Genomic DNA, 21,181 nt, shown 5'->3' on the forward strand with positions numbered 1-21,181 from the left:
TTATAAATCAATTCAATTAATACATAATCAGCACGATTAATACCTTTAGCAATATTTAATCAATGCACAAAATGTGTGCACGCGTGTCGAAGAACGAAGTGTGTCAAAATAAAATAATAACAAAACATGTAAAAGGATATTGCCGATATTATGATTATTATCACATTCAAATTGTCGATATTTAATTATTATTCTTCTCAAATTCCAATGCCAATGAAACTATCAAAAGATAAGTATTTTACTCCAATATTTATCACATAAATCCTTTATATGTCTCTAACAATATTCTAACTCTGCTCGAGATTCTCTCATATTGAATTGATTCGAAATTATTTAAGAGTGCTGGAAATTTATCCATTTTTTTCTGAATAATATTTCTAAGAATTAATATTATCTAATTCATTAAAAGAAACATCATTAATATATCAAAATTATCCAATATTATACCATTATTCAAGAATACTTACATTTACTATTTAAGTGAATAATATTCGTAAGAATAAATATTACTCCCTCCGACCCACAAAGATTGTCCCTTTTTTCCATTTATGTCCATCACACAATATTTATCTCATTTCATTTTTTATCATTTTTAATAGTGGATCTCATATTCCACTAACTCATTTCTACTCACATATTATTATAAAATTAATAGTATATAAAAGTAGGATTCACATTGCACTAACTTTTTAAACTCATTTTTCATCACGTTTCTTAAAGTCCATGTTCGATCAAAGTGAGATCATCTTTATGGAACGGAAGGAGTATCTAATTTATCAAATCAAATATTACTAATATATCGAGAGCAAGAGAGGCCCAACCCATAAAAAAGAATAGTGAAACGTAACGCTATAAAAAGCAAAACATATATAGTAGTAGTAAATAATTACAGTCAAATTATATCAAAATTTCTTCAAATTTAGGTCCATGCCTTTTCCAATCCTTTTCTAATCGAATTATAATCTTGTAAACAAAATCCCTAATCTAATTCACACTATTTATACATCACATTTCGATTTTCCCCCTAAAGAAGTTCATCAATTAAACCAACGATCAACGGTATTCCAAAATAAATAAAGGTCAGTTTCTGGATTTTGAGCATTTGCATTTGCTAAATATCAAAAGCAGCATCTTTACTGTTTAAAGTGATACCAAACTTTTAGTGTATGATTATCTGGAAAAATAAATTGGCAATAAATTCCAACTGTAGAGAAAGGGGTTTTCCAAATTAGGTTAGTTAATTATGAAAATTTCCCCAATTTATATTGCCTGCCTGCCTTGAACAAATTCATGGGCTGCCCATGGTTTTGAGGTTGCTTGTTTTCTGTGATTATAGCTCTTTTCCATGTGATCTCTCATTACAATTCCAGTATTTACACAAGAAAAGTTGTGAAAATTGGGATAAAATAAAATTGGGAAATTATTTGAATCAGGGCTGTTTAAGTAAGTGAGATGTGTTGATGGTGTTGGGTTTGTTTGTTTAGCTGGGACCATATGTATAAATGTTGGTTGAATTAGGGTTTGGTCTGTATTTGGTGACTCCTTTTCACTGTTAGTGTTTTTTCTCCTTTTGGGATCTTTTTACTGTGCCTTTTTATGATGTGAATTAAACAATGTTTTTCTTGAATGAGGTTGTGTTTTTCAGTAGTGGTGTTTTTTAATGGAAAATCTGGTGCAGGGACTGAATTCTGGGCTCTGCTACAGCTCCATACGCATGTTAACCATTGAATCAGAATATGTAAGTTGAGAAGAATCTTTTTTCCATGATAGATCTTATGTTTCTTCTTGTTTTTAGTTAAATCTTTTAATTTTTTTAAAAAGAACTTGGAGATTTGGGGTAAGGTTTCTGGTTGAATTCATAAGTTTTACTTCATGGTGTTAATTTGTTTGCCTAATTGGAATGATGTTTTGTCGTGTGCCATTGAATTGGTTATATAACGAATGCTTGTAATCTACTACTTTCTCGGAAAAGAAAATTGTAATCGAGCGTAAACGACAAAAAATCCTATCAGGATAAACCTATTCCGTCGTGTTACAATTGGGGAAAAGTAATAAATTAGAACATAATAATGATACCAAGATTATGGCATATCAGAACTGTAGATATGGTTGCCAGTTGAAATACTCGCACTCTTTGTCGACTAAATACTGGTGTTGTAGTTCACTAAGAGTTTAAATACCGAACTTTAAATATGTTTATCCCAATGTTAGTAATTACTATAACAAAAATGTGTAGTGTCTGGGTTGATTGCAACGTGGATAGTAGTTATTTGGCCTGTACGGCCTCTTGAACATATTCGTAGTGTGGCATTTTTCGTGATTTAAGGTGAAAAGGCAGACCTAATTAATTGCTTTCCAAGAATGAAACTGCTGGTGTTATGCTGATCTGGTTCTAATTTTTCCGTGATATTCCATGATTTTATTCCGTCATTAATTATACTAAAAGGCATTTATAACCTTGTAGCCCGTTTCGATTCATTAAAAGCGCGTATGGTGTTTGCCGAATTTATCCTTTTGCACTAGTATATTCTAAACCCCGCCTACAATATTGTTCCCCTTTGGGAAACTTCTGTTCTTGATTGATTCGCAAATAAATGTTTCCGTGTCACTGTAGCAGCTAGCATCGTTTAAGTTTTTAGTAGTATTTCTATATTCATGTCCACCACGTGCTTCTAATTTTTTCACACCGCCATAAAAATTGTAATTCAGACTTTCTAATGTTATATCCCGTTTTGGATAATTTTATTGGTATTTCCTTGTTTTCTGTAATTCTGTATAATTCTCAAAGGTAAACTTTTCCTCTCATATATTTATGTTAATTTTTTTGTTGTTTCAGCCGTAATTATTGGACCTCGTCTTAAAGAAGATAACATGGACAGCTCATTAATTCCGCCTGGTTTTGAGGCATTTGCCTCTCTCTATCTGGCAAAGATGGAGGGTGATCAAGCCAGTAATTGCGCAAGTTCCGCCAACCCTTCTATGGCAGAAAATATCCAGTTAGGAACACAATGTAACAATACAAACACCAGCATGTCTATTAGGCATATATCATTGATAAAGCAGAATCAGCTTGATAGCAGTTCAAGTGATCAAATTGAATTAGAACAGGTTGGTCAAGTTTAGTTCACTATAAATTCTACAACTCTTTCAGGTTCCTCTCAGTCTTAGGTCCCTATTGGTGCAACTTCAGGAAAACTTTTCCAGGAATTGGTTGCCAAAAGGGGTTCTTCGAGGGTGTGAAGCATGTGAGAACTGCCAAAAGGTCAGCCTTTCGACACTGATCTCTTCTGCGTTTTTCTAGAACTGCAGAAACACTATCACTAGAAAACACAATTTTATTTGTGTTTTCCTAGTTGTGAAGTGCTGGGCTTGTTGGGGGTCTCCAACTATTATAACTGCATGCTTACCTTAGACTTCCGTTACAGGTTATTGCAAAATGGCGTCCAGAAGAAGCTCGAAGGCCTGATATTGAGGATGCTCCTGTATTTTATCCTTCCGAAGAGGTTCTTATTAGCCCATACCACTCTGTTTTCTTATATTTTGTTATGCCATAAGGATCTGATCCGCTTTTTAGTTTTGAAAGCACTCATGTTATTTTAATTTTACCAAATATCTAGGAGTTTGAGGATACCATAAAATACATTGCAAGTATACGCTCTAAGGCAGAGATGTATGGGATCTGTCGCATAGTACCACCTCCATCATGGAACCCTCCTTGCCCTCTGAAGGAAAAGAACATATGGGAAAGGTCTAAATTTACGACACGAATCCAGCAGTTAGACAAACTTCAGAATCGGGAATCGATGATGCAGAAGTTTCTAGTCAAACATGACAAGAGAAAAAAGAGAAAATGCCTAAGAAGAGGAGCCGATCATGCAAATGGTATTCAGGATACTAAAACTTCAGACAATGCCGAGCAATTTGGATTTGAGCCTGGTCCAGATTTTACTCTGGATGAGTTTCAGAAGTATGATGATGATTTTATGGCCCAATACTTCTGGAAAAATAATAATAGTTCAAGTTTAGGAGATAGCAGTTCTACACTTGACGAGCAGTGGCACCCTACAATACAAGAAATTGAGGGAGAATATTGGCGGATTTTAGAGAGACCAACAGAAGAAATTGAGGTATTCCCCAGTGCTTGTCTTGTATGGAGCTTTTCCAAATAATTATCACATTGACCTACCTATTTGCTTCTAGTGATAATAAATTCCGTTCTCTTAAAGGTGCTTTACGGGGCTGACCTGGAAACTGGAGCATTTGGCAGTGGGTTTCCTAAACATTCCCATCAAGTTGCTTCTGCTTCAGACACAAAGTACATTAATTCAGGATGGAACTTGAATAACTTCCCAAGACTTCCTGGTTCTGTTCTAGCATTTGAAAACAATGAAATATCTGGTGTTGTGGTTCCTTGGTTGTATATAGGAATGTGTTTTTCTTCATTTTGCTGGGTAAGTAAAAACATTCTTGTCATATGCATTCATTTTAACGCAATCTTTACCTGCTTTCCTGTTTTTAGTTTTTACTGTTTCTCTCCTTCAGTAGTAAATGATTTTTCATTACTCATTTATTCTTCATGTGGCAACAGCATGTAGAGGACCATCACATGTACTCCTTGAATTACATGCATTTGGGAGCTCCGAAAATGTGGTATGGAGTTCCAGGATCAGATGCTACGAAACTGGAGGCAGCTATGAGAAAACATTTACCGGACCTCTTCGCAGAACAGCCTGACTTGCTTCATAAGCTGGCAAGCTTCAATTCCTTACTTTCTTTTGTTACTATTTACTTCAGTAACATATAAACAAATACGCCTACTTATATCATATATCACTGGTGTTGAGTGCCACTTAACTGCTTTTTCAACAAGTGAATAACATGTAACTTTCTTCTACTGTTCGAAATTAATTGTGTCTTTTGAACAATATGCAGGTTACCCAACTATCACCTTCAATCCTAAGCTCTGAAGGGGTGCCTGTTTATCGGTGCGTGCAGAATCCAGGAGAATATATACTGACCTTCCCTCGAGCATATCATGCTGGATTCAACTGTGGTTTTAACTGCGCTGAGGCAGTTAATATCGCACCTGTTGACTGGTTGCCGCATGGACATAAAGCTATTGAGCTGTACCGCGAGCAAGGCAGACGAAGTTCCATTTCACATGATAAACTATTGCTTGGTGCAGCTAGAGAAGCTGTAAAAGAAAATTGGCAGCATAATTTTTTGAAGAAGCACAAATCAAATAATTTAAGATGGAACGAAGCTTGCGGAAAGGATGGCTTCTTATCAAAAGCACTCAAGGTATCCATTACCTCTTTAGTCGTAGTTTGTTCTTAAAATTGAGGCATTGGTACGTCAGATTTAAGGCGTTGTAATAAATAATGAAACAGGAGAAAACAGATATATTTTCGCCTTTACAGTTCAAATATCATTCTAATGTGCAATTATATTGTGTTTAGACTCGTGTTGACATGGAGCATAAATGGAGGGAACTCCTTAGCAAATCCTCAAAGGCACTGAAGATGGAGAGCTCCTTTGATGCTAATTGTGAGAGGGAATGCAGTGTCTGCCTCTTCGATCTACACCTATCTGCTGCAGGTTGCCACCAGTGTTCACCGGATAAATATGCATGCTTGACTCATGCCAAACAGTTGTGTTCGTGCTCATGGAGTGCCAAGTTTTTCCTTTTTCGTTATGACATTATGGAATTGAATCTATTAGTTGAAGCTTTGGAGGGGAAACTAAGTGCAGTATATCGATGGGCAAGGCTTGATATGGGCCTCGCTCTCACCTCTCATATTGCAGAAAGCAAGCAAGTTGCATCTCAAGAGTCAGCTCAAGAAGTGATAAGTTCAGCACCGAGTGCAATTTCTTCAGAGGAGCAGAAAAGGAAAGCGCCCGAAGGCTCTTCTAGTTCAGCGAAGTATGTGGGCAGCATTGGCTCGTCTAAGAATGTGGAACCGCCTAGTTCAGCACCGAGTGCAATTTCTTCAGAGGAGCAGAAAAAGAAAGCGCTTAGAGGCTCTTCTAGTTCAGCGAAGTATGTGGGCAGCATTGGCTCGTCTAAGAATTTGGAACCGCCTAGTTCAGCACCGAGTGCAATTTCTTCAGAGGAGCAGAAAAGGAAAGTGCCTAGAGGCTCTTCTAGTTCAAAGAAGTATATGGGCAGCATTGGATCGTCTATGAATGAGGAACTGCCTTTTGTAGTATTGGCTTTACCATGTGTGCAAAGAGCAACCCGTTTTAAAATTAAATCAACTACATCTAAAAGTTCGTGCAAAAAAGAAAACTCTTTGCAGTCCCCTCCTGGATTTGAAGTGCAGTCATGTCAGGCTATTCGACCCAATAATCCCGCGAAAGTGTCCCCAGGAGCTTCGGATAAGTCTGAGGAGAAGCAGCCATCACTTATGGGACACAAGGATGTCATACTACTGAGTGATGATGAAGAAGACGGACCACCCTGTAAAAAGACGTGTGTCGTAAGGGGGACTGTTCAAAAGGATACAATAGGTACTCAGAAGCCAGTTTTTTCCGATAGTATGACAAAGTTAGATAGTTGCATTGATAAACCAGCCTCCGCAGCCACTGTTACTCTTCCTTCTGATGTATGCATTCCTAGTTCAACGCGTGTTAAAGTTGAGGAGCTCACTGAGTCTGAAAGTTCTGTAGGAAGCAACCCTCCAACAAGTTCTTGTGTTAACATTTCACAGATGGATACCGATTCCAACAAAATTGTAGGGAGGAACAAAGAGACGAATGATTTTGATGAGGCAAACCATAATCCCCAACAAATTGATGACGAGAAAGTGAAAGAGTTGAGATCTGTAGATAACATACTTACTGTATCAAACCCATCGAGCCATCAACATAGCATGGATGGGCTCCCTCGCCAGAAGCGCCCTCGTATTGCAAAAGTTATCAGGAGAGTCAGTTGCAATGTTGAGCCTTTGGACTTTGGAGCTGCGCATGGTGCAAAGTTGTGGTGTGATAGTAATTCAATTTACCCAAAAGGTGCGTCTGAATCGAACATGTATCCTTATGCAGTTCTTTGTTATATTACAAAATATAATTGGCTTTTTTTTTTTTTCGAACACAGGATTTAGGAGTAGAGTGAGGTACATAGATGTTACTGATCCAACCAATATGTGTTATTACATCTCTGAAATCCTAGATGCTGGGAAGGATCGACCTTTATTTATGGTACGTATAGTAAACCAATATTGTTCAATCATCTGCTCTTTTGTGAAATCTTCTCCACATTATATAATCCTTCGCAGCAGGCCCAGGGACGGAGCCAGGAAATAATCTCAAGAGGGGCAAAAATATGTATAGAGAAAGTTTAGAAGAATTAAGAAGGGGCATTTAGTAAATAAATAGTGTAAATTAGCAAAAAACATAGATATGTATATGTGTAGGAAAATTTGAGGAGGGGCATATGCCCCACCTGCCAATGCATTGGATTCGTCCCTGGCAGCAGCACAAAATGTCTTTTGTGTTGCGTGTTCTGTTTCTTCTTTTCCTTATCCGTTAGCTGATAAATTTAAATTTTCAGGTGTCGTTGGAGACCGATCCTAGTGAAGTATTTGTCCATGTCTCAGCTGGTAAATGCTGGGAACTGGTTCGGGAGCGAGTAAATCATGAGATTGCCAAGCAACATAAGCTCGGAAAGGGGAAGCTCCCAACTCTGCAGCCTCCTGGGAGTGTCGATGGCATGCAAATGTTTGGATTTTCATCGCCAGAAATCATGCAGGCATGTTCTTCCCATTGGCTTTGAACTTGAACATTGTGATTTTTGAAAATGTTTTTCATATATAAGACATAGTAGTTTATTTTTGGGGCAAACTGCAGAAAATCATGAAGTTTGGTAAAAATGTTTACTAATATGGCCATTTTTGGGTTCTCTTTACAGGCCATCCAGGCTAAGGACCGCGATCGAGTTTGCCAAGAATACTGGCAATCGCAATCGCAATCACTGATGCAGATTCCTTCACAGCACAGAGACCAATAGACAGCCTCATGGGCATGCCCTTGGCCCACGGGGCCGTTGAGAGAACACTCACAGAAAGCAAACGCCGAGGAGGTTCGTGCACTTAACATTTGCTTGCACAGTAGCATCTTGACTGAACTTAGCAGGATTCTTAGTGAAAAGGATTAAAAGTACACAAAGATAGAAGAAAAAAAAAAACTTTCAAAAAAAAACTTTCCAGCCATATATTTTTGTAAATGTGGGGCTGCATTTTTTGGTTACTTATATTATGAGTAGTAGTACTACATTCTTTTTTTGACATTGGAAAGTTTTGAACATTTTATAATTAAATAGTTTCTCAAAGTTATATGCAAAATAGTGTGTTAGTTGTAGCTACAAATAGAAAATTGGTAAAACATTAAACTAGTAGTATAAATTATAATGAATCCTTCTTAAATATAAATGTAGATTATTATCTACTACCACCAAATCTGCTTCAGATTTAGACGGATTCTTTACTACTACTACTAAATGTGCAGGTAGATTTAGTTGGATTCTTTGAATTGTTTGAGAAAAAAAATGCGAAATGTATTTTTCTTCGACTCAAAGTGAATGTTTTTTTAAGGTTTTGAGGTTTTTAGGTTCTTTAGCATATGAGAAAATCGACATTTCAGACTTGGCTCTCGAATTATATTACAAGATTTGAATGAAGCAAACATATTATTTATGACTTAAAAAATGATCAAATCATGAAGTTTTGTCAAATTTTGGTATGATCAGATAAAAATATCAAAAAATTTGAATATATTTTCAACGATCACATAATGGACAATCCAGTAACTTTATATATATACATAATATATTGTTCATATTTTTAACCAAAATATATAGTTTTCTTTATTGGTAGACAATATTTTTAATTCATCGACAATGAGTTCACATACAAATTTTCGATTGTCATATCCGATGCAATTTCACACACAAAAGAAAAGTCATCATAGGATAATTGAGAACAAAGCCAAACATCATGATTTTTTTGACTGATTTTTTAAAGTATGGAACGTATCAAAATTTGACCAAACTTCATATTTTTTCTTTTATAATTTTCCTTTTTTTAATAGATTTATAGAACGAATATGATTTTTGCTTATTGGTTTTCTACCTATGATAATAAGAGTGAGATGGGAAAAAATAACTTCCTAACCTATTAATTTTAGTATTGTCAAATGTATTATATTTATATAGTACTTTGTCCCACTAAATATTATACTATGCGATCTTTTTTTAGCACGAGATTTTATGTATTATTGTTTATGCATAGCTAAGTGGAGAGAGAGAGAAAAATAGTGATAGTATTAATTTCATTTTGGCAATATACTCTCATTTATAATAGAAAGCTTAAAAGGAAAATATTTCAGAATTACTAAATTGCACCACACCTTAATTTTGTAACTATCCCTTCCTTTAAAACTAATATGAAAAGGTCGAATTCAATACATTCAAAGTCAACCAAATGATACCAATTATTTTTAGTACTATATAGAAAGGTTGAATTCAATACTAATAATTTGTTACTATATCTTCCTTTACAAAATAAAAAAAAATAAAAAAAAGTGAATATAAAAAGATTGAACTCAACTCAATATTGAAAGTCAAATATTTATTCATAAAAAATAAAATTCAAAATATGACGAATCACTTTCTAAATCATCTTTATCCCAAAATTGATAAAAATAAATCTATTTTTATAAGAATATCTCAGAAAATAATGAATTTATTATATCCACACTATTCACTCTCTCCCACACGCACTAGCACACACAACATTTGCACACACTTTTCCTCTTGCTAAGGGTTTGCAATCTCTCTCTCTGTAAATTCCTCTCTTCGATCTCTGAATCAATCCCTTTCTAGGGTTTGCTTTCCGGCGCTGCACAGCTACCGATTTTGAATCAATTTTGCGTTTGTTTTGTTGCTGATTTTGAATTGGTTGATAAGATCCGCGAGCGAGGGAAATTCGGGCTCCTTTTCTTGCTGGTTTTCGGACTGTGTTGCCTCCTGTTTGATGGTTGAAGAAGCGCGGAAGGATCTGAGGGTTGCGAGCTGTATTGTGATTTCTGAGGATTTTATTTTGAGGAAATACAAATAGAGATGGATTTGGATTTCAATGGCGATGTCACGAGCCTCGATGCTGAACTGCTGCAGCTTCAGGAGGTGTCGCCGCTGGCTATTAAAGCCAACCCGTATGTTGCCGAGAAGCTGTTTGATCAGTGGCTTTCGCTTCCGGAAACCAATTCCTTGGTAATTTACTTTTTTTCTGTTTGTTTAGTTTTATTTTTTCGGGAGGATGAAGGATGATCTCATCAGTTTATGCTTAGTTCGGCGGGTTAGGTTTAGTGAGAGGGAAATTGTAGATTCCACATGTAAATTTTTATTTCTGAGTCGTTGGTTATGGTGGGATTGTAGGAAGGAAGAGATAAAGTTGTGGGCTTTAGTTTGTTGTTGATGAAACATTGATACTGTTATGCGTAAAAAAATTGAAGTAAATGTTTGAATGAAACTACTGAGTCACTTTACTAGAACATGTTACAAGCAGATATTTGTAGAGACCTTCTCTATCACTAAGGCTGGTCAATGAAAAGCTGGTTGTATAATGTGTTAAGAGCCCATTTGGACATGTAATTGGCTAGCGGTATTTATTTGTGCTGCACTGCTCATGGTTAAAGAACTGAACTTCACTCTTCACTCTTCACTACTGGCATTACTAGGTGACACTTATTGGTTAATCTCTTGGCCATTGCTTTTGTAATGTTATGGCTTTTCTGATTTGGTTTGAGTATCAATTGAAACTTAACATGATGACACCCGCTCTTCTTTATTGGCACATTCAATCATCTGATACCTAGTAATAATAGACTAATAGTGGAGTCAATGGGTCATTAATAACTTATCAGTAACTTTGAGATGTATTCGTTTTTAGGACACTAGAGAATTAAATGTAAGTGAAATTCCTTATTTTTCGGCTGCCATGAATACTCACTTCATAAAGTGTTTGTATGTGAGGGAAAGTTTTAGCACTGTCTGTTTGTACTGTATGAAGTTTTATTCTTGTACAATTTTTTCGCAACCCCTAGTGATCGAGAGTTGTCAGTGTCACACTATTAATTAAGTACAACTGGAATTGAACGTTGCAGAATATCTTAATTTAGATTGATTTGGAAGCAATAAATTTGGGATGAATGTATGTCTTTCTAACCATCGTAATGTGGTAGTGAAGGTGGAAGCAATTTAGCTGATAACTTTAGTGACTCTAGTCTCGTTATAGTTGAGAAGTAATAGGATTATTAACATATATCCTCTTATCAAATTCAGGTCAAATCGTTGCTCAGTAATGCCAAGGGAGGTGGCCCCTTGAATGCTGCTGGAACAGGTAGCACAAATACTGCAGCTAGCAATACGCTGCCTTCAATGTTTCCTGCAGGTAGTACGCCACCACTTTCACCAAGGAGTTCTTCAGGTTCTCCTCGAATCTTGAAACACAGGGCAGGCCCTTCCAGTTTTCCCTCTCCCTTGAAATTAGTGAATGAACCCGTGAAAGAACTTATACCTCAGGTTGAATTAATTGTTGTGTTAATCGTTTTCCAAGTTTTTGTCTTAGAATCCTGTTGCTCCCTCCCTCCTCTTTCTTTGCAGTGAGCGGGTATAGTTCACTTGATAAAATTTGTGATTTTGCAGTTCTATTTCCAAAATGGGCGCCCACCACCTAATGAATTGAAAGAGCGATGCTTGTTTAGAATTAACCAATTTTTTTATGGTCACGTGGATGGACTGCAGATGCATGGTGAGTTGCTAGATATACATGTGATGTAGTCTTAGAATGTTCACTGGTTCATTACCTGCTAATGAGTTGTACATTCAATGGATTCTCAGAATTTAAACCAGTAACGAAGGAACTTTGCAAGCTCCCGTCTTTCTTTTCTGCTGTACTGTTTAGAAAGATCGACACCGAGGGAACTGGAATTGTGACCAGGTAATTGTAATGGAATATTTCCCCCCTCTGTCTATCTTTCTGCGCCATCCAGATATGACTATCTAGTTCTTCAAATATTTTTAATACTCCCTCCATCCCAACTAAGTTGGGTCACTTCTTTTGGACACGGAGAAATTGTACTGAATTAAGTTAAATGATATTAATATAAAATAGGGGAGAGGGGAAAAAATAGGAGAGATAAGAGAGAGTAAAGTAGGTGATGACATAAAGTAAGAGTGATTAGATGTTTTGTTTTTTGTCAATAGAGGAAATGACTCAACTTTGTTGGGACGTCCCTAAAAGGAATATGACTCAACTTAGTTGGGATGGAGGAAGTAGTAGTTTTTGTCATACCACTTGTTACACTTGTTCATCATCGAATTTCTTAGATGATTCATGGGTCTGATTTTCTTGTTTGTAGTTAATGTATGTTACTCTAACTTCAGCTTATTTTTCCAAACAGGGATGCGTTTGTCGATTATTGGATTAATAAAAACATGTTGTCCAAGGATCTAGCAACACAGTTATACACAATCTTGAAGCAGCCAGAGCACAGACACTTGGTGCAGGTTGAACAAATTTCTTAGTACTATAATACATCAAATTGAGTTATCTAGTTATTAATAGCTTCTTCCTATGTTTGCAATGGCATGACCTTGAAATAGGATGACTTTAAACCCGTTCTTCGAGAACTTTTGACCACTCATCCTGGGTTGGAATTCCTACAGAGTACACCTGAATTTCAAGAAAGATATGGTAAGTCGTATCTCATATTAGCACTTATTTATTGTTACTAATTATATTGGTTAAACTTTTCTTTGGTTAAAAGTTCACTGGTATAGTTGTTATCTTTCTAAAAGAAGTTTATATATGTGCTAGATCATTGAATATAATCCCTCATCTGCCTTTTGTTCGTTTGTTTTATCTATTTTACTAGTATGAGCATGAAAGTCTAGATAGCAATAACACTAAGTCTTGGTAGACCTATGTGGACATATAATTATGTTGTAATGATAATTAAAAGCTTATGCTTGGCCATTCTGCTTCAATTAAAAGCCTAAGCTTAAATTGCTGACTTTGTATGATCTGCTAATTACTGGAGTGAGATTAACAGTCCTATTATCTATCTACAGCTGAAACTGTAATATACAGAATATTTTACTATGTGAATAGAGCTGGTAATAGTCGTCTTACACTGAAGGAGCTGAGACGCTCAAACTTGATTGCTGCAATGCAGCATGCAGATGAGGAAGAGGATATTAACAAAGTCTTGAGGTAATTAAAGAGAATCTGATTTTTGTTTTATTTTTATTGTTTATCTGTTTGTTAATGATGATCTTCTTCTTGTTCTTAGAAAAGTGAATAAATAGTAATTTATGTATCTGCAAGGTTCCCATTGGTTGTAGATATATTTCCAATGTCACTATATATCATTTCTCACTACAAATTATCAAGCTGCAATCTTGGACTAGGAGCACTGTGATTGCTTTAGCATTCACTATTTTGCATTTTGCTAGTATGTTAGCTGCCACATTTTATTATCTCAATTCTTCAGGTACTTCTCCTATGAGCATTTCTATGTGATATACTGCAAGTTCTGGGAGCTGGACTCAGATCATGATTTTTTGATTGACAAAGAAAACCTCATCAGATATGGTAACCATGCACTTACCTACAGGATTGTTGATAGGATATTTTCTCAGGTTTGTTGTTTCCTCAATCTTCTTACTATTAAGGGATAGGTTGGGTTGTCTGCATTGGAAGATTGATCTATTTCTTATGATGTCCTGAACCACTTTCTAAGCATTGTTACTTTAATTTGCAAGGTTCCGAGAAAGTTCACCAGTAAGGTTGAAGGAAAGATGGGATATGAAGATTTCGTCTACTTCATATTGTCAGAGGAGGATAAATCATCAGAACCTAGTCTTGAGTATTGGTATGTATAAGATCTAAGCTGTCAATAAAAAGCATGGCGGCATGATCATCAAATCTTGAATGTCTGAGGTGTAGTCAGGAAAGTTGAGCCTGAATCCTTTGAGTACTTTATACATGTGGGTTTATAGGTTGTAAGTATGAGTGCTACTGAAACCTTTCAGGAAGCCACTCACTGAAGATTTTTCTTCGTTCATAGTGTATCTAATTGGTGGATTGTGGAATAAGTGATGTTTGTTTTTTCATGCAAGGAGCAAAGTATTCTCATAGTTAATCCTTAAGGTCTCAATATCAATGACTTGAGGCTTTAGAGCAAACCTGGATTTGAACTTTTCACGTGAAAGGTTTATAATATTTATTAGTTATGATTAGTGATTTCTGTAATCAAGCTCAGACTATATAATGCACTTGGATTTGTGTTATTTCTCTTTTTGCTCAGACTATTTGATGGATTATTTCTTATTCTTTTATATGCAAGTCAAATAATGTAGTCCTTTTCAGGTTCAAGTGCATAGATTTGGATGGTAATGGCATTATAACGAGGAATGAAATGCAATTCTTTTATGAGGAGCAGTTGCATAGAATGGAATGCATGGCCCAAGAGCCTGTACTTTTTGAAGATATACTATGTCAAATTGTTGACATGGTTCATCCAGAGGTGACCCTTTAGTAGATTGTTTCTAACTTTTTTTTCTTACTAATCTGAGTTTGTGTCTAAAAGTCCTTGCATTTGCTTTAATAACTCTCCTATATTTTGAAATAAATGTTTCTGCTCAAAAGTCCTTTAATGCTTAAAGTTCCACCTTAACGTAATTCATTTATGATGGATATTGAAGACTAAAAGTTCCAGTATCATCTTCAAAACTTAAATATTTATGTCTTTTAGCTTTAATTGCCAGAATTAAAAACAGTTATGATGTAATTTATAGACCATTGTAGGATGTAATGTCTAGAGAACTGGATTTTTAAAAAAGTCTAAAGATAATTAAGTGAACTGAACAAGCTAGGATATTGTGGTTATGAAGTTCATTTGTAATGCATCCATAGTCCTACAAGTATCTGCCTTAATTGCGTAAATTGCAATATACTTGTACCGTTGTGAAATCTGATTACATTGAAATTATGATATGCAGGAAGAGAGCTATTTTACGTTGCGGGATATAAAAGGAAGCAGACTTTCTGGCAGTGTTTTCAATATCCTGTTTAACCTTAATAAGTTCATGGCTTTCGAGACTCGTGATCCATTTCTAATTCGCCAGGTATAATGCAACCTTTTCAATAGCTATTTATATAATTCTGCATTAAAATATGCTCCTAGAAAGCTTCTCAACTATAAAATCTGGGCAGGAGCGTGAGAACCCTAATTTGACGGAGTGGGATCGCTTTGCTCACCGAGAATACATTAGGCTCTCGATGGAGGAAGATGCAGAAGATGCCTCTAATGGAAGTGGAGATGTTTGGGATGAACCGTTCGAGGCTCCTTTTTGAATTCTCTTTGGTAAGATTCTTGTTAATTTTACTATATATATATATATTTTATCAGTTAAGCCCATTCAAATACGTATTTGTGCCTTACCAGATTGTTATTCTGGCGGCTGAAATATATTTGTAACCTGGGTAGTGGAACTGCAGAAGTCTTGTTTCATGTGTACCTTTACTGCCTTTAAAGTAACGTAATTACAAAATCTATATGAATTTATTCTCGGTGGAAATATTAGGACAATAATTTGAGATGAACCATTTTTAGGTCTCTCTTACCTCCGTTCTTGCTCTTTTCACCTGTGACGTTGCAAGTGCATCATCATGAATTCATGATTCCTATTTCTTAAATCTGACTCACTGACGTTGTGGATGTTGTTGATTTTAATCAAATGGTTGATAGTGTGCGAGTGTAGCAAGGGTCTCACTTTAAATGTCTGGTAAGTTGTGGGGGGCCCTACTACTAAAATGGAAGTGGGAATTTTTCTGTGAACAGACTGAAAAGGGAATTGTGACAAAATTTTCGTGGATGAAAGGAGTACTAATTGTTGGACAATACGATAGGATTGGTACGATATATTGGCTCGGTTTGGATCAGTTTTGATGCACTCTATGTTGCTAATGAACTACACTCCACTAGGTTTGCAGTCTTCACATCATTTCTGTTGTTCCTACACTTTAATGCTTGTGTCGGCTTTGCATATTTTCAGGAGTCCTCTGAATTCCTCATATATAGCTGGCTACGGAGCATTACAAGCTGTAGAAAGGGATTCTCACTCGCAACGCTCTGCTAGTATGTTTTTGAAGACTCGTTTTAGAAATTTTGAGCTCACCATGAGTTAGAAACGTTGCCATGGTGCACCGGGGGAAAGGTTGCACATTTGTTGATTTGATACTAACAAGCAAATAGATTATGTTAGTTCACAGCCTTTTTAGCACTTGGTTCTTTTGGCAGTATCAAATTGCTTCTTTTTTTGCTTGTTGCTGTTTCTTGATTTCCCAAACTCTCTAGTTGTTGTTTTCCCCCTTTCTTGAATAATTAGTTCTCTTTGTGTAAACAGCAGTTGGATGTAAAGATACAATTCTCCATTTCCAACCATATGTCAGAATTTGATTATGTTTTCGATACCAATGCATGTCAACTATGATGTTGAATTATGTCTATGTACAGTGACAAAGCCAGACATTTTATGAGGTTCCTTTTGAAATTAAAATTACAAATTAAACCTATTTATTCAGCATCGTTTCGATACCAATGCTTGTCGAATTACGCCTATACATATTGTCTCGTGTTGAAAATACGAGATGAAACACCATTTTATATGGACTTTGAAAGTCCATACTTCACTTTTGGATTTTTATTGTCCGATGGATATCTATAACAAAGCGTTAAATTCATGTAAAAAATGAAGATTTTATTAATGTTTTACTTGTGAAGGCAAACTGTTTTAGTTGCGTGGTTTAAGAGTGGGGTCTCTTTTGCAACAATATTATCATACGTGACGTCTCAAAATTAAGTATACTATTGAAATGCTTTCATCCAATCGAACAACGTTAGAGTTGGGTCTCTTTTGCAACAATATTATCATACGTGACGTTTCCAAATTAAGTACTATTGAAATGTATCTATCCAATCGAACAACATTCATAAGACTCAATCTTATCTAATTCTCTCATTCGAATACCACCCAATTATCTTCACATAGGCTTGTCTTGTACTAGTAAAATACTTCTATTCTTATAAAACAGACTAGCTGCAAATATTTTTAATAATTATAAAAGTACATAATACCAAAACTTTAATACTAACATGGATTTATGTTGAAAATAGGGGACATTTGTATATAAATAGAATTATAGAATGGATGAAAGATATGCTGCTGTTGTCCAAGTTTCTCTATAGGAGTATATAATTATTTGTTCTTTTTTTGTTTTTTAGAAGGAATTTTGTAGTAATTTATTACTCCATATATATTAAACTGAATTTAATGAAATACTTCCACGGGTCGGGTCCGAATCTCAAACGATAACCCGAATCCTGACCCGGATTTCTTCAAACCCTAAACCCTATTTTTTTTTTCTATAACTCCGCTTCAAATCAGTTCTTCACTCAGCTGCTTCGACAACCCTTCACGCAACAGCGGCCACCGCCACCGCCACCGCCACCGCCACCGCCACGACCGGAGAATCTCATCGAAGGCACCGTAAGCTCGCTCAATCTCACTATTCAATTATCAGTATATTCGTAGTTTAACATTGCATCCGTCTGATTTCTGATCTGATTTGATAATTGGTTTATGTTTCAAATTTATGCATTTGATTCTCTTTCCAGACATTTGCATATCTTCATGAAGGTTATAATTCGCAAAGTCACCCCAACCGTATCATATAATTAAGCTGCATTTTGTTCTGTCTTTTCCTTTAAGATCTGTTCATGTTTTGAAATTTGTACTGTAATCGTTGACGCCAATTGTTGATTCCAAACATCTATTTCGTGTTTGGATCTGGAGATTTGTTGAGTTACAATCTACCAATTATATCGGACGAGTGTTTTTTCTTCTTCTACAAATCAGCAAACTGTTAGTGGAAATAGTAATTTTGTAAGAAGTAATCGACTCGATTTTGGTGTTGTGTAGGATGGCTGAGAAGGTAGGACAAATTTTTCCTGAGTCTGTTTTGAAGAAACAGAAGAGAGAAGAGGAATGGGCCTTGGTCAAGAAGCAGGAGGTTGCAGCTCTCAAGGAGAAGAAGGCTGCAAACAGGAAGCTGATTTATAACAGAGCCAAGGACTATGCGAAGGAATATGCCGCGCAGGTGTTTTTTGATTCTTTGATTTTGGCTTTTCTATCTGTATTTGCTTCTGTGTCTCGTTGCTGAATTTGCGCAACTTGTGTTGTTTACAATGCTGTAGGAATGGGAGCTCATTCAGTTGAAGCGCGAGGCGAGGTTGAAAGGAGGGTTCTATGTGAACCCTGAGGCTAAGTTGCTTTTCATCATTCGCATCCGTGGGTATGTAATTGTGTTATTTGGAATGATGTGATTTATTTTGTGTGATTGTTATTGTGTAACTAACATTTCTTTATGCCTTGAACACTCAGTATTAATGCAATGCATCCTACCACAAAGAAGATCCTGCAGCTGCTGCGTCTTCGTCAGGTTAGCCTTTGAAATCAGATCTCTGTGAATATATTGTCTCCACAGCATGGTCATATTGCAAATGCGAGCGATGATTCTAAAATGAGCTGGTTTACACGTCTTCCTCTTGTGTAATGTGTGAATGAACTTTTGGTTCCAGATTTTTAACGGTGTGTTCCTAAAAGTGAACAAAGCAACAGTGAATATGCTGCACAGGGTTGAGCCATATGTTACTTTCGGGTATGCTTCTGAATATTGGGACAGCTTGAAGAACTATTTTACTTGGTGTCCATATAAATTAGAATGCCCCTTTTTTCAGGTACCCAAACTTGAAGAGTGTTAGAGAATTGATTTACAAGAGGGGATTTGGCAAGGTCAACAAGCAGCGCATTGCCTTGACCGACAACTCGATTATTGAACAGGTTACTTCATCTTCATTTCTGTCGAGTCAGCCTTCTACTTAGCATTCTTGTTTGAGCATTTTCACTGATGATTGGCTTACATTCCAGACTCTTGGCAAACACGGCATTATCTGCATCGAAGATCTCATCCATGAGATCCTGACTGTTGGGCCTCACTTCAAGGAGGCTAACAACTTCCTCTGGCCATTCCAACTATCGGCACCCTTGGGTGGACTTGAGAGAAAGAGGAACCACTATGTCGAAGGTGGAGATGCTGGGAACCGTGAAGACTACATCAATGAACTCATTAGAAGGATGAACTAGAATTTTTTGTAAGCTTTGAAGTTTTCGGAATTTTGGGGGTTATGTTTTACTTTGCTCTGTTTTGTTCTGATTGTTTTCATGACATTTGTTCCAAAAACTTGCATCATACAACCTGTTTGTTACTAATTTTGCATTTCTGGCTTGTATCACTACAATGTTTCTCAATAAGATTAAGCTTGAGTTTTAGGTAGGAAACTTGACCAGTAAAATGTAGCAATCAATCATTCAATGTTTTAGATTGTAGCATATGGAATTTTATCAAAGTCTTGTATTTTTTAATACTAGTTTAATTCAATGAGAATCTTTAAAAATCATTGTGTAATACTAGTTTAATTCAATGAGAATCTTTAAAAATCATTGTGTAGTCAGATTTTTGTTTGTCTTACTACCTACTCCTTCCGTTCCTTTATAGTTGAATCATTTTTCCATTTCGGGAAGTTCTTTCACAGTTGAGTTATTTTCATATATATTACTCCCTTCGTCCCGCTTTAGGAGTCCCGGTTAATCAATTTTGGGCTCCCGCTTTAGGAGTTCCGATTGAGATAAATTAATAAAAAATGTCTACAAAGTGTTAAAAGTGGATCCCAACATCCACTACAACTAATAAAAAATTATTAAAAGTGGATCCCAACATCCACTAAAACATTTATTTATTGAACTATATACTTTATTCTCTATACTTTTTATTCACTTTTTACTTTATTCACTTTTTACTTTATTCTCTATACTTTTTTCTCTTTCTTACTTTTTTATCTATTTATTTGACACACTCAACATTCATTTCTTAAATTTCGTGCTGAAAAGTTACCTCTCAACTATGAGGGAACGGAGGGAGTATAAATAGTTGGAAAAACAATGAAATTTAGATTTCTGAGACGTTTTTTTGGTTGAAATTACATCCGATTTGTCCGCTAGAAAATCATGTGAATGTTGTCATCAGATGCAATAAACGATGTTGCTTATTCAATATAGTAAACGGTATTTAATAAAAAAACAGAAACAATAACTTCTTTTGTTTATGCACTTTTAGTTTTCATAAATTTTAATACAATAGATAAATAGAAAGAAAAAGAAAATATAGTATTATTACTGGAGTATATTATTAAGTGATCAGATTTCTTCAACATACTAATATAATTGCAAATAATTCCAATTTTCCTGATTTTTCTAGACTAATATAATTCAATTCTAATCTTTTTTTTGCGTAATTTCTTAGAGCATCTCCAATGCTAAATAGGCCAGCAATAAGCCAGCAATAGGCTAGCTATTCTCTCTCCCTGACACGTCAGCAGCACTAAAAATCTACCTACCACATCAGATTTAGGTCAGCCATAAACTAGCCATAGGCCGGCCGCAATAAAAATAATTCAAAATATACTACATTTACGGAATTAAAATTACGATTAAATTACGGAATTAAATTTACGACACATATACGGGAAAATTAATCCATTCCATTCAAAAAAAGTACAAAGATTTAACAAAAAGTACATGATTTTTTCTTAAAAAAAAGGGCTTCCACACACGAGCCCCGCCACGCTCTACTCCTCATCGCCGTCCTCGCCGCCGCCGTCGCCGCCGCCGCTGCCGCTGCCGCCACCCGTGGTATCTGAGCCCACGTCGAAACCCCCTAGCCGTGCCCTCGCGAAATCCAAATCAACTCGCATGCTCTCGAGCATCGAGTGAAGAAACATCTTCTCCGTGGGGTCGGTGGCGATCCTCCAATCTTGGAAGACCTTGTACATCTGAGCCCGCGTTTGGTTACGCGAATGGAGAGTGTACTCGAGTGGGGCGGGTGGGAGGGCGGAGGACTGGACCTCGCGGGGCGATAGGGGGGATCCGCCCCTCGCAGCTCGTTGCGCCCGCTTCCGTCCCACCGGGCGGGGGCGACCAAAGCAAATGAAGGAGGGGATG

The 21,181-nt window shown here is 36.2% G+C and overlaps 3 protein-coding genes across 6 annotated transcripts; all 3 read left to right on the forward strand.

The window, feature by feature from the left end:
- Positions 1–946: 946 nt before the first annotated feature.
- On the forward strand, positions 947–8,329 carry LOC125202555 (lysine-specific demethylase JMJ18-like). 3 transcript variants are annotated; one of them, XM_048100969.1, is made up of 13 exons: positions 947–1,079; positions 1,679–1,738; positions 2,837–3,108; positions 3,191–3,262; positions 3,426–3,503; positions 3,618–4,127; positions 4,227–4,451; positions 4,589–4,750; positions 4,933–5,301; positions 5,460–7,011; positions 7,097–7,200; positions 7,553–7,750; positions 7,910–8,329. In XM_048100969.1, exons 3-13 carry the CDS (start codon positions 2,872–2,874, stop codon positions 8,006–8,008), a joined length of 3,606 nt encoding a protein of 1,201 aa, XP_047956926.1. In that variant the 5' UTR covers positions 947–1,079; positions 1,679–1,738; positions 2,837–2,871; the 3' UTR covers positions 8,009–8,329. The 3 variants fall into 3 exon arrangements, with proteins under 3 accessions (XP_047956926.1, XP_047956928.1, XP_047956927.1); XM_048100971.1 differs by lacking the exon at positions 947–1,079 and adding an exon at positions 1,180–1,232; XM_048100970.1 differs by lacking the exon at positions 947–1,079 and adding an exon at positions 1,258–1,312.
- A 1,429-nt stretch (positions 8,330–9,758) lies between these two features.
- Positions 9,759–16,539, forward strand: LOC125202285 (serine/threonine protein phosphatase 2A regulatory subunit B''beta-like). Of its 2 annotated transcripts, XR_007173070.1 has the most exons (14): positions 9,759–10,267; positions 11,339–11,578; positions 11,702–11,807; positions 11,897–11,996; positions 12,460–12,565; positions 12,662–12,752; positions 13,130–13,271; positions 13,552–13,699; positions 13,823–13,932; positions 14,430–14,586; positions 15,062–15,187; positions 15,276–15,426; positions 15,904–15,976; positions 16,118–16,539. XR_007173070.1 is itself a non-coding variant. In XM_048100662.1 (13 exons), exons 1-12 carry the CDS (start codon positions 10,118–10,120, stop codon positions 15,414–15,416), a joined length of 1,617 nt encoding a protein of 538 aa, XP_047956619.1. In that variant the 5' UTR covers positions 9,761–10,117; the 3' UTR covers positions 15,417–15,426; positions 16,118–16,539. The 2 variants fall into 2 exon arrangements, 1 of the variants encoding a protein (XP_047956619.1); XM_048100662.1 differs by lacking the exon at positions 15,904–15,976 and having other exon boundaries at positions 9,761–10,267.
- A 937-nt stretch (positions 16,540–17,476) lies between these two features.
- Positions 17,477–19,400, forward strand: LOC125202287 (60S ribosomal protein L7-2-like). The gene is made up of 7 exons (XM_048100663.1): positions 17,477–17,611; positions 18,044–18,221; positions 18,319–18,416; positions 18,506–18,563; positions 18,703–18,782; positions 18,862–18,964; positions 19,052–19,400. Exons 2-7 carry the CDS (start codon positions 18,045–18,047, stop codon positions 19,265–19,267), a joined length of 732 nt encoding a protein of 243 aa, XP_047956620.1. The 5' UTR covers positions 17,477–17,611; position 18,044; the 3' UTR covers positions 19,268–19,400.
- Positions 19,401–21,181: the final 1,781 nt, after the last annotated feature.

The sequence above is a fragment of the Salvia hispanica genome, chromosome 1 (assembly GCF_023119035.1).
Source record: "Salvia hispanica cultivar TCC Black 2014 chromosome 1, UniMelb_Shisp_WGS_1.0, whole genome shotgun sequence".
NCBI lineage: Eukaryota > Viridiplantae > Streptophyta > Magnoliopsida > Lamiales > Lamiaceae > Salvia > Salvia hispanica.

Bases quoted from the DNA above. Each gene is read 5' to 3' on its own strand.
- LOC125202285 (XM_048100662.1), top strand. From the start codon at position 10,118: ATGGATTTGGATTTCAATGGCGATGTCACGAGCCTCGATGCTGAACTG. The intron at 10,268-11,338 runs GTAATTTACTTT...TATCAAATTCAG, and splicing joins TTCCGGAAACCAATTCCTTG to GTCAAATCGTTGCTCAGTAA. The intron at 14,587-15,061 runs GTGACCCTTTAG...TATGATATGCAG, and splicing joins TTGACATGGTTCATCCAGAG to GAAGAGAGCTATTTTACGTT.
- LOC125202287 (XM_048100663.1), top strand. From the start codon at position 18,045: ATGGCTGAGAAGGTAGGACAAATTTTTCCTGAGTCTGTTTTGAAGAAA. The intron at 18,783-18,861 runs GTATGCTTCTGA...CCCTTTTTTCAG, and splicing joins GAGCCATATGTTACTTTCGG to GTACCCAAACTTGAAGAGTG. The intron at 18,965-19,051 runs GTTACTTCATCT...CTTACATTCCAG, and splicing joins ACAACTCGATTATTGAACAG to ACTCTTGGCAAACACGGCAT.
- LOC125202555 (XM_048100969.1), top strand. From the start codon at position 2,872: ATGGACAGCTCATTAATTCCGCCTGGTTTTGAGGCATTTGCCTCTCTC. The intron at 4,751-4,932 runs GCAAGCTTCAAT...AACAATATGCAG, and splicing joins CTGACTTGCTTCATAAGCTG to GTTACCCAACTATCACCTTC. The intron at 7,201-7,552 runs GTACGTATAGTA...TTAAATTTTCAG, and splicing joins AGGATCGACCTTTATTTATG to GTGTCGTTGGAGACCGATCC.